Raw genomic sequence first — 12,876 nt, forward strand, 5'->3', positions numbered from 1 at the left:
CTGACTCGGTCATCAATGGGAATTTGAATTTTCACACTATTCCTGAACCCATATGCAACATGTACTCAGAGGCACAGCTATATTGGTGCTAATGTTTTGGGGTCAGAAGTTCGGGCCTGATGGCTTGGGGCTGAAGTTGGCCCAAGGCGTATTTTGATTGGTTTGCAGGGTATAAAAATACGGTCCTGCATTAGTTGTGGGTGTTTAAAAAAAACGAAAGAGTTTTCACATAGACGGTCTGATTTTTCTCTATCCTTTGAGAAATAACAGACATACAAGCAAACACAGCGCTTGGTGGCAGTGGGTCTGCATTCCAGAGGCGGCCCAGAGCTGCGGGTGGCCCCCACCTTCCTAAGGGGCCTGCTTCCTCAGTTCTACCACAGGCATCACCCTGCCACGCACTCACTCACTCACTCATGGTACCTGACAGGCTCCTTGGTGGCACTTGTGTTTGTAACAGCTGTCACTGAGACATTTACTCCGTATATACTAGTGCTATTTTAAATGAGATTAAAACAAAAACAAAAACAAAACAGGCCTTAAATTATACAAATCTCTCTTTAGTTTCCTTGCTAAATTTGCTGGGCTTCACTAGCCTTTGTTGCAGCTTTTATCATTCCAAGAAGCAAGGTGGCCAGTCCAGATCCACCTAGATGTGGGACTGCCCGGGGGGCAGGAGGAAACAGAGCTGGGATTTGTTGACAAATACCGAAAGGCAGCCAGAGGAGAGCTTTGCTGCCAATTTGTTCTACAGAAGGGTAACTCGCCATCACTGCTCTCTTTCCTTCCAGTTACCTAGACATTAAAGCTCCGGGGTAGCCCGGCTGGCGTGGCTCAGCGGTTGAGCGTCGACCTAGGATCCAGGCGAACGGGTTCGATTCCCGGTCAGGGCACATGCGCTGGATGCGGGCTCCATCCCCCGGCAGGGGGCGCGCAGGAGGCGCCCATCAATGACTCATCATTGATGTTTCTCTCTCTCCCTCTCTCCTTTCCTCTCTTTAAAATCAATAAAGATATATTAAAAAATAAAAAAAATTACAGCTCAGGGTAGCAAGGCTAAGGGACTAAGTCTAAACCCACCTGCACGGACACATCAGCTGAGCATCCACCTGAGTCCATTAAGCCCTCCCCTTTGCCCCAAGCGCGCGGCGCGCCCTGGCCCTCGCTGCTGACCCCCGCGGGGCAGGGCCCTGGGTGTGCATTCCCACGGCAGGTACTGGGGCAGCGCCTTTATCTGGGCCGTGCCCTTGGGTGTGTTCTGCTGTTTGCGGGTCCCCACGTGTTTGCCTAGGACGGCAGGGCTGTCCACGAACGACGCTCTGTGCTAAAGCTAACGAAGGCTGTTTCCGCAGAGCTCTCCCGGGGCATGTGGACGCGCGACGGGCGGTGCTGGTGGGACCCGGGGTGCGAGGCGCTGTCGGAAGGCCCGGCGGGAAGGGAGGCCGTCTGGGCGGATTGACCGCACGGCCGTCGGGTGGGACGCGCGGCTCGGGGACCCTGGGCAGGGCCGGGCGCGGTTCGCTCACCAGCGCGCCTGTGGCGTCAGAGGAACGCGTTCGGGAGCCTCAGGGTCGATCATTCCCACGTCCCACGCGGGCTGGTAAACGAGCGCAGGCGGGACAGCCAGCCACCCCGGGCAGCGGCCCAGGCCGGAGCCAGTTTAGCGCGAGGGGCCGATTCCCGACGCCAGGGGGGAGGGACGGGGGCGGGCAGCGGGGGCCTGGAGAAGGGGTCAGAGTCCAGGCCGGGGAGGGGACCAGGAGGCTAAGGGTGGAAACAAAGCCGAGTCCGAGCGGCAGCTGGCGCAGTCCGGGCGCTGCGTCTGTGGACACGCTTTAATTATAGAAAAAACGAAAACACAGGCAGCGGGGCGAGCGGCCGCGGCCGCGTTCCCCCGGGCGAGCTTGAAGGGCGCCCAGGGCGCGGGCAGCCCGCGCCCGCCCCCTCCCCCGCGCGCCTCCAGCCCGGCAGCGCCAGGCAGTGCCCGCCGAGGCGGGGCGGGCCGCCGGCCGGGGGCGGGCGCGGAGGGGCGGCCGGGCAGCCGCCGCTGACGCAGTGCGGGCCGCAGCCCCGAGCGCCCGGCGACCGCGCGGTGAACGCCCGCCCGCGGGCCGCGTCCGCACCGGGGGGAGGGGCGGGCAGGGGCGGGGCCGGGCGCGCTCGCGCCGCCGTCTGGGGCCCGGCGGCCTGCTGGCTCGTCCGCCGCCGCGCTCGCCATTCAAGCGCGCCCTGTCCCCGCCCCAGATCCCCGGGGTGCGCGGGGGGAGGGGGCGGGCGCCCGGCCGCCGTGAATCACCTCCTTCTCAGCGCCGCCGCCACCTTTCCATTCAGTCGCCCAACATGGCTGGAGCGCGGCGGAGGTGAGCCGGCCGCCCCCTGCCGCTGCAGCCTCCAGCGCCCCGGCTCCGCGCCTCGGGCGGCGCCTCGGCTCCGCGGTGCAGAGGCCCAGGGGCCCGGCTGTCGCCCGCCGCCAGCATGTGGAGCGCCCCGGACGAGAGCTCCGTGCGGGTGGCTGTCAGGTGAGCACTGACGCGCGGGCGGCTGGCGGGCTGCGGGCTGCGGGCTGCGGGCTGCGGGCTGAGGGCGCGGCCGGGACCCGCGCGGGTCGGAGGCGCGGAGACCTGAGGGGCTGCCCGGCTGGGGGCCGGCGGCTGTGGAAACTGAGGCAGCGGGTCCCCGCCGGCCTGGCGCGCGCGGCCGTCCTCACGCCGGCGGCGTTTGCAGGTGGCCGGCGGCTGCGTGGCGCCAGGTCCCCAGGCGCCCTGACTCCTCCGGGTCCCGCTCCCGAGGGACAGTCGCCTGAGCTTGGCCGCCTTGGGCGATCGATCGCCCGTCCGGCTTTGCCTGGAGGAGCACCCTGTCTGCTAGCTGGGGTGCTCTTCATGTCGAGCGTGTCTGTCATACGTGTCCCTGCAGCCGCGGCCTCCGGAGGCAGGAGACAAAGCATCCGACTGACAGCGCGTCCGCCCGCGGGTCCTGGATGTCTGTGCAAATGGAAGTGTCCTTCAGCATCCCTGCGAAGCGGATGGTGGCACAGGCGTGTGGTCTAGGAGGCACTTCCAGCCTCCGAGGCGTTGGGCTGGGAGTTGTATATAAGATAAAATCATTGGTAATAGGTCCGCAGAAGGAAGGAAACCCTTCGGCAAAGGGAAGGGTTAAAATGCGCGACTGAGTGGAACATCTTGAGGTGAAGCAGGGTGGATACAGTATAAAATTATACATGCCTGGGTGTGGGTTTGGAAATACTGGATACCTCAAAAATTGCATTGTGGTCAATGGCAGAGACCTGGGTATCGAATGTAATTTAGAACCGTTTTGATACATGTCAAGAAGCAAAGCTCTGACAGTTGCTCATGGAAAATTGCAACATCATCACTGAAATATTAATGAAGCATTCATGGTGGAGTAAGTGCGTTGCTTCCACAGCTCGGAGAGGCGACTACTGTGAATTCGCGTCTCTTTATGTACACTTTAAGGATTAGAAAAATAATCTGTTTAACAAGAAATTGTTCTTTTAAAGTCCTCCCCTCTTGTAGTCTTTCTGGAAAGTTATTTTGCAAACCCTATCATGTCAGCATTTCTAAGTTATCTTAGCGACAAATCTTGGTTAGGCATAGAAATGGCACTTTATATATACTTTGTATCTTTACTCAATTTAAAGAATAAAATGAATTTGGAAGATTTTTTTTTTTTCATGCCCTTTAGAGACCAGGAAATGACCACCCATGGAAGTGACAGTTTTATGACTATTTAGAATCACCTGTTATAAAGCGTTTGAAGTTTGAATTTGGCCTTCTTGGTTAGTCTAGAGCTACTCGTCCAATTGTTAGTTTGTTTCTCCAATTTACTGCTACTGTGTCTCTTTTGGGTCTTTTAATACTAATTAATGATGTTACCATGGCAGAAGAAGGGAAAGGAAAAAGACGGAAACCTAGTAAGAGGCAATTTGTTAGCTGATCTCGTCAAGGAACGTGACGAAGGAGCATAAAATAGTAATGGAAACAGAAAATTTGGCTGCGAGAGGAACCATTTTAGAGATTTAAGATTTTTATCTGTGAATTCTCTAGAAATCATATTGGCCATGCTATTAAATCTGATGCTGCTTTGCAGGGAGGAGAGCAGAACCGTGGACCACCCTAAAGTGAGGTTGACAGATAAATAACTTATATTTGGGTTTGATATGTACATTAGCACTTTTTAAATGAAAAAGTATGAGTCTGATTGTTGGGTAAAAGCTTCATAAAAATGTAACGATTTAGTAAGGCACATTGTGAAGATCTGTTGTTTTTTTCTTAAATACATTGTCTGAATAGATCCACTCTCTAAACTTATTTTACATAGGATAAAAATAGCTTATATAGCACTTTGGCATTTATAAGGTGCTTACAACAAATATTTATTAAGCATATATCACTATATTATCCAGATTCTGAGCTAAAAATAGCAATAGTCGTTGGACACATACCATGGGCCAGGATCAGTGCTGTGTGGTAAGATGTTTTATATCCTGTGAAATCTCATTCCACATAACAATCTTTGACTTAGGTTATCATTATGGCCATTTTACAGATGAGACACAGGAAGATGAAGTCACCTGCCCAAAGTTAAACTGATAGCAAGTGGCAGAACAAGAGTTCCAGTCCAGACAGCTTGACTCTAGCCCAAACTGTTAACCATTAAGCCTACGGAGGTGAGAGGCAAAAACATGCTTTGCAAAGCTCTACTTAGCGTAAGGTCAGTTGCCTCTTCCTGGTTCTGTACTAGTTCGACTACAAATGAATGGCTTTGATAGGTTTTCATACCTCGATTTTGCTAGAAAAGATAGAGCTCAGAAAGAGAGGACCTGAACTTAAGGCTAAACTATTTCCTCAGAGTCTTTAGTCTTTCCAGTGCTCTCCTGTCCTACCCTCCAGTTTGCAATAGGCTTCATCAGCAGGGTAAATAAATCAACAAATAGACCCAAATCAGCAGCGCTTTTGACCTGCTTTTCCCCTTTGATGTATAAGGTAATAACAGGTAATAAATAGAGAGTTGACTCTACTTGTTTAAGTGCATAAAAATGTCCTAGAGGTTCTTGTGTTTTATTAGATGTAGAGAGCTATCAGTATGTCAAAGCTGATGACTCTATTTTAGGTTTCTCAAAATAAGATCATGGGTCATATAAAGCTTTAGGGAACAAATATTAAACAGAAAGTTTCTCATTTAGGGAGAACATTTTTAATTCAATTTCCAAAAATGCCCTTTGATAGGAGTATATCTGAGGTGTTCTGCAAGGTATATTTCATTGTGGTAGATGTGGATTCAGGTGAGAGCCACACTACCTGACCCCCTGTTGCTAATGAGCACTTGAATTAATGCTACTGAGGAACTAAATTTTAAAGAATTATAAAAAGTGGTCCTTGGTTTCATTTTTTGAAAAATTTTATGTACGCTTGGAACAACTTAGTCTGTGGATCTACTTTTTAACTGTGAGTTGATAAAATCTAAATACAGATAAAATATTTCTGATGACCAGTTAGTGTCTTAATTGACATGTGGTAAGTGTCACGTATTTATTGGATTTCAAAGGCATAAAAAATTATGAAAAAAAGAGAATGTAACTATATCAATAATCTTTGTGCTGATTACATGTTAGAATGACACTATTTTAATATATTGAGTTAAATAAAATATTTTAAAAATCATTTTCATCTATTTTCCTTTTTAAAAAGGTGGCTACCAGAAATATTAAAATTAAAGTTGCTCACATTGCACTTCTATTGGAGAGTGCTGCTCTATAATTTAAAAAAGGTGAAGAAATATAGAATAAAACTTTCAAGCCATCCTATCATAGACCAAGATCAAGAAAATACCGAAAATACCAAAATATTAGGTGTCTGTTTTTAGAGTGGTTATACACACACACACACACACACACACACACACACACACACACACATTTTATTCACACACACACACACACACACGGTTTGCTTTAACGGCAACATATTTTCCCTCTCCCAGTGCATAGGTGTATAAAGTTACTAATTATGGGCTCCACATGGTAGCTGATTCAAAATCTAAGACATTATGAGATGGTGAGACCTTTTCCTTTCCCTGTCGTAATGCTGACATAACATTTGAAACTTTTTTCCTTTACAAGAGCTTTAGTTTGCAGAATATACTGGAGGTACAGGAAGAACTGTTGTGTTTCCATGTCAGCGATTTTCAACCGGTGTGCTGCAGGAATTTTTAAAACATGCAATACCTGACTATTTAGTCAGGGGCACTGACCTCTTTTCCCTTAGATTGTCAAAAAAAAAAAAAAGAAAGAAAAAAAAATGACAACAGCCAACACAACAATAGCCGTCCAATGTAAATGAATCAAAATTATGTCTTTTTTTTTTTTTTTTTGTCTGATTGTCAAAAAATATATTTTTTGGAGTGTGGCAGAATTTTAGTAATTAGTTTATATGTGCCATGAGATGAAAAAGGTTGAAAATCGCTGGTCTGTGTGGCTGTAAGCTAAAATTTCTTTGCTTGGCTTTCGCAGAGTTTGACAGTGAGTTTGGATTAGTGTGTAATGTTGTCTAATGTGCTGTGTTTTCACTTTACTGAAGCACTTTTAAGAAGTAGCATTGCTCAGCAGGGCTGATTGGACCGTCAAAAGCCCTGTTACAGGTCTGTCACTGCCACTGATTTGCAATGTGACCTCCGTGAACTCGTCTCTTTCCTCATGCTGAGGTGGCGATGCTATGGTATTAAGAGTTGTAAGAACTTTTCATATTCAGTCTATTAAATATGTGATTTTTTTGTTGCTGTTAGTCAAACTGATGGCACAAATGGTGCCTCCATATTGACAGGAAGCAACTATTTTACCATTTCAAACTTGACTTCTCCAGGAATACGTTTACTCGGAGTGTTCTTCTTACTGAAGAGGAAACGTAGGCTTTTGTGGTCTCTTTGTTCCATTCTGGTTATAAGACAGATGTGTAATATTTTATTTAATCTACATAAAGACCCTATGAGGTAGGCCGGACAGATATTATCTCTGTGATACAGATGAAAAAAATGAGTCTCAAAACCACTGATGACCTGTTCAAGAGTTCTCAGCCACTAAGTACGGGAATTGGAACTCAAACTCAGGTTTCTGATACCTATTTCTGCATTCTGAAACATATTTCCAAATGTCTTCAAGACATTTCACGGACTGATTTTAATGTACTAATGATCTTTCAAGTTGAAATACGAATATATATGTGTGGTAAATTGTTTGAAATAATTTAATGTTTAGAAAATGTAGAGGTAGGCAAGCAAGGCTCTTAGAATACTTACTTTCTAGAAATAGATGGTTATCTGGTGTTTGGTCATTTGTTTATTCCTTCCTTAATGCAGCAAATATTTATTAAGTGCCTACTATATGTTGGATGCTTTCCTACTACTGAGAATACACAACACATGACGGACGTTATCCCTGCTCTCATGGGGCTTAGACCCAGCAAGATGAGAGTCTTCAAATGCACAAACTATGTTGGAACTGACACAAAATATAGACGACAGTACCACTAGACATGAAAGACAATTGTTGCAGTTTAGTTTTTATTTCTCCCTTATTTTTTCAATAGCATGTTTTAGTTCATACATTCCTCAAGAACAGTGATTGAAAAGTGTGCCCAAACATATTTCATACAAAAATTGGACTCCAAAACCTATGCATTTGAAGAATTTTATTTATATCATGCCCTACATGATATAACGTACATGCCCTACTTGTATGTCTTTATATTTGGATCAGGAAGTAAGGGAAATGAAAGAGAGGAGTGAAAAGCCTGCTGATTATGAGTTGAAAGCCAATGAAATTATTTTACTTAGAAAATGTGAGCTGATACATTTTCTTCAGGTTTACTAAATTTATAAAGTGCGATAGACCTGTTTGTTTGCAACTCCATGGAAGTTCCGATTTCATGTCTAATTATCACTACCCCTTGAGCTCTTACCATCTTTCCTGCTAATTGGTTAATATTTTGATGCATAATTATGGGGTAGTGAATGATGCACTAGAAATTCCAGTTTAGTGAAGCCATGAAAGCAGAAATTATCTTGGCAGTTAATTGTATAATCTGCCCAGTCTTCCAATTCACATCAATTTCTCCTCAAATAAGTAAACTTGGAATTTTCATTATTATGGATGTTTTCCCCCAAGACAAGTTACAACTCACCCGTGTGACTCTGACTTATAAATAAATGGTTGTTTTCTGTCAACATTAGACATGACCTTTATCTGAGTTTTAGATCAGGGAGAAAAATGCATCAGTGAAAATGCATGCCAAATAATAGAGTATTTGTATATAGTGTATCCTTAGAATAATTTTATTCAAAATGAAACAGATATGTTTGCTATTTTCAATGCTTCTCTCTGGGAAGCGGATTTGTGAATTCTGTTTTTCAACATGGTCTCCCAGTGGATTAACTATTTAATCTTCTCAGAGTGTTAAAATAGTTTTCCTGTGGCCCAGGCTTTATTTGAAGCAAATGACAGCCAAGCCACAGAGGCAATTTTCACGATATCTCACAATTATTATGAAGTTTTTCTGAATGTTTAAGAATTATATCTGCGGTTCCTTTGTCCTTTGTTTTTTGAAATTATTGGACATTTTATATGTTGAACATAATTTTTAATACTTCTATAATTATTGACAAAACTGATTTTAAAACTTGAAAGGGACCTTGAAGGGATAGCTGGTTGAGACTCTTTTTTTTTTTTTTTTTTTTTTAAAGACAATTGAGGCAATAGAGGCCCAGACAAGTTGAGGGAATTGCTTGAGGACCCACAACTAGCAGCTCAAGTCTTCCCTGTGCTGTGGATTTCCAAGGACTTCATGTTTTGCTGGCAGTCATGCCAGAAATAGAATAAATTTTAAAAACTGCTGTTTTAATCCCTTAAGCACTCCTTATAAAAGTTTAATTTGACGTTTAGATGAGTTCTTCCACTCTCAGTGCCCATTATTTTGGCTTCGGGATTGCCTCGATTCTGGAACTAGATCAGTCATTCTAGAGAGCAGGGGACCCCTGGAGTAAGATAGATATCCAGGCTTATATTCCTGGTATATTCAAATGTGAAGAAATTGCCAAAATTGGGTTATAAAACTAATACAGACAGTTTTCAACATTTACATGTATCACATTAATGCTTCAACAGCAACTACAGAAGAACAATGTGCGTGTAGCCTAATTTTGAAATAGTGTTAAATGTGTAAATAGCAGGATTTTGTAAATGCTAGGCCTGGAACGTGTGGCCTCTCCTTCCCTCACCATGGTTCTTAACAACTTTTTTTGCTACTCCTGTAGACTTGAGGATTATACCACATTTCAGTAATGATGGCAGCCTCACTACAAAGGAGGTGGCTGGAGGGTGGGGTTGGGGTAGAGGTCACGTGGGATGAGGTGAGTTGTATTTATTGGGACCTGAAATTGGAGATGGAGATAGAAATCTGAGTGGTTTAAAAAGACCCCTTTTGAGTATTACTTTACTAGATAGGTGGTTCTAAACTTTTAAGTAATATATCAGCCCTTCCCATCCTTACTTTAAAAGAAAATAAAGAATACAACACAGTTTGACCGGAACAGAGACCCATCATCCAAAAAGTATCCTAAATCTCCCCTCTACACAAAGCTTTTCTAGACTGCTCCCATGCAGGGAAATTTCTGCCTTTAGATGTGATTGTTCTTTATGTATGATCCTTCCCTTACTCTCTAAAATCCCAGTGGGAGGGTTACACACAATGTGATGATTTTCACTGTTTGGCTTGAAATGTTTCTCAAACTCAGAGGACATTTAATGCCTTTTTTGTTTTGTTTTGTTTGTTGTTGTTTTTAGAAGGTGTTAACAGTATTGACAGCATTATTACAATAGAATATTTGAAGGGCATTGGGGTTATTGAATTGAAAAAGCTGCTATCTATAGATATTAGGTTGGAATAAAGGTCATTCAGAATTGCACCCCAGGGTCAATTAATTTGGGCAGCTATCCTCCATCTGCTTTCTCAGTAAGAGCAAGAAGGGAAGAAAAATGTTCAAACTTGGTTGGGCAGCATGAGCTCAGGGACTAAAACAGTCAGGTCAAGGTTTATTCCCCGTTCTTTGGATCCCTTAGCATGTAGTAAAGTTTTAATTTTTGAAATTATTCTCAACTTTGGGAAGCTGTGTCTGTCCCTTAGGCATGATGATATCAGTTCTCTGAATATGATAACTTCTATTTTTTCCTGAGTGGATATTCACGTTCTTTGACACAGCGTCACAGCCAGTGTGTAGTTCTAAAGGAGACTTTCAGCAAGCAGGAACAAGAAGCCTTGGAGAGGGTCAAGCTGTACTTACTCATTATGATGTGGTATGCTGATCACATGGTGTACTAATGAGGGACAGGGCATTTCTGCCCTCAATTGTGTTCTTCTAATTTTATTTACTTTTTTAGATCAAAATTTATTTATTTATTACATAATTGTTGAATGTCCACGGTGCACTGGAATTGCAGAAATTGGATGATTAGAAAACTGTTGGTCTGTGCTCTTACCATGATAAACTTGGCTTTGCGTGGGAGTTATCCACTTACCTCAGTGGACTTTGGAAAGGATTAGAAGAAATAACCACGTGAAAGCATTTGGAAACAGTTTTCACACAAACACCGGCAGTAATATTATTAGAGATGAGTTGGAGATAACCAACAGTCCAACAATGGGCATGTTGGTTATATTCCAAACTGTAGCGATTGGATTAGTCATGCCCTAATATGTAACCCAGAACTTGAATTTGCAAAGTGCTTATAGCTATTTTTTTTTTTTTTGGCCCGTTTTGAGTGTCTATTACCTGCACCACTATGAATGAAACAAATCCCTAGCAGGTTTGGCTCAGTGGTTAGAGCAGCGGCCCATGGACTGAAGGGTCCCAGGTTCAATTCAGGGCACCTACCTTGGTTGTAGGCTCAATCCCTGGCCTGTGTGGGAGGCAACCAATAAAGAAAAAAGAGTGAAACAAAAATATGCATAGTACTTCCAAAAACGTTATGTTACCTAGTCTCCTAGTTACTTTGTTTTCAATGTGTAAATCACATACCTTCCTGCTCTATCTTACCAAATTCCTTCTCTTATAGTTTATTAAAATCCACTATTTTTATCCCTACCTTTGTCTTTGCACAAAGACTTTCAGTTGTTACAGTTTTTAGTGTTTTGTAAAGTTATTACCATATACTTTGTGAAATTAACATATTTCCCACTAGTTGCTCAACCCATTGTAAGAGGATGGTGATTAAATTGGTTCATAGAAATGTGAATTTTCCTTCTGAATTGGCTTGCACCAGATTTTTGAAAATGTTGTTAATGCTTTCCTTGCTTGCGCTCATCAAATGTGGCAATAACACACTAAACCAGGCTATAGATCAAAGACAGCTGCAAGGAGTAAACTGAGTAAAAAATACCAGAAATAATAATAACACAGGATTTAAAAAATAAATTTACATTTTTTATAAAAACTGTTTTCTGGCACCTGGAGCTTATGGGGCAATGCACCTGTACTATTCATTGATAGAGCTAAGGAAGGACTTAGCTGAAAGCATTTTAAAAGAAGATTGACACTTAGAAGCAAGAAATAGATCTTTCAAGCCTGGTCTAATTACCTCAAAACTGCTTTTAATTTAATTTTATTTTTATTTGATTTTTTTTTTCTATTATTGAAATAATGTGATCACATTAGTAAAAGTATCTGGGAAAAGATGAGAAAAATATCAGTCATAGTTCACCACCTTGATATTATATATATATATATATATATATATATATATATATATATATATATATATATATATATATATTTGTTGTCATATGTATATCTACATTTTTAAAATTGTAATCTGGATACATTTTTATAGCTTGATATTTACCACTTTAGAGAATAGCATATGAATTTTTCTATGTCTTTATATTAAAGAAGGGCATTTTGAATAACATGTAGAATATACACCATCTGGTTTACTTCAATAATTCCTTTCAATATATATTAAATTCCATATATCAAACAATAATTTAATTGGTCTTTGTTGTCTAATAAGGATTTTAATTTCATTTCCACTGATGAGCACAGACTCTACAAAGGACTATTTCCTGGAATTGAAGTCTCTAAATAATAGATTTTTTCCTTTTTGCAAGCTGGAACAAGAAACCTTGGAGAGGGTCAAGCTGTAGTTATTCATTATGATGTGGTATGTTGATCACTAGCTGCTGAAGGAAGAGGATAGTGCCGTTCACCCAGAATATATGATTGAATGTTATGGTACTGAGGATGCTTTTCAGAAAAAGGTGTATTGATATATAATTTTACCTTTTAAGCTATATGGATAGCAAGATAATACAGACATTTGCTCAACACATTAGTCTGAGCTACTGATGGTAAACCAAGCACAGGTTCATAACCACGCCATGTTCCTGGAAAATCAGTGAATTTCTAAGGCATTAATTTTGCTTGTGTTCACCTCAGTTCAACACAAAACATTTTTGTTTGAGAGGCCTATTGGTCACCTAGTCTGCATCTGTTCTGCCTTAAAATGGAAGTTGTCAACTGCTGATGGATTAACCATGAGATTACAGATTTCATTCCTCATTATTTGGTCTGCCATTTAAGGTTCCTTAATCCAAATGTGACATCTGTGACATTTTCAAGTCCCCACTTAGGCAATACAATATGATGCTTTTGAATTTTAGTTGGCCAGCTTGGCCTTCAGTTGACAACACATTCTATCCGTCCTTGATTATGTTCTTATTTATTTTGTTACATAAGTGTAATTGGATCTTCTGTTACCCATAGTAGCAGATTTGGTTCTTATCTTTGAGTATAGGGTTTCTTTAGTTA

General features: G+C 42.7%; 1 protein-coding gene across 1 annotated transcript in view; it reads left to right on the forward strand.

The window, feature by feature from the left end:
• The first annotated feature begins 2,421 nt into the window (after positions 1-2,421).
• The window catches only part of KIF21A (kinesin family member 21A), a 129,439-nt gene continuing 118,984 nt past the window's right edge, over positions 2,422-12,876 (forward strand). The window contains exon 1 of the mRNA XM_087814728.1: positions 2,422-2,519. Within this exon, the coding sequence (XP_087670854.1) occupies positions 2,476-2,519 (44 nt within the window). The 5' untranslated portion in view covers positions 2,422-2,475. The remainder of the gene's footprint in view (positions 2,520-12,876) is intronic.

The sequence above is a fragment of the Miniopterus natalensis genome, chromosome 2, assembly GCF_054644295.1.
Source record: "Miniopterus natalensis isolate mMinNat1 chromosome 2, mMinNat1.hap1, whole genome shotgun sequence".
In the NCBI taxonomy this organism is placed as follows: Eukaryota; Metazoa; Chordata; class Mammalia; order Chiroptera; family Miniopteridae; genus Miniopterus; species Miniopterus natalensis.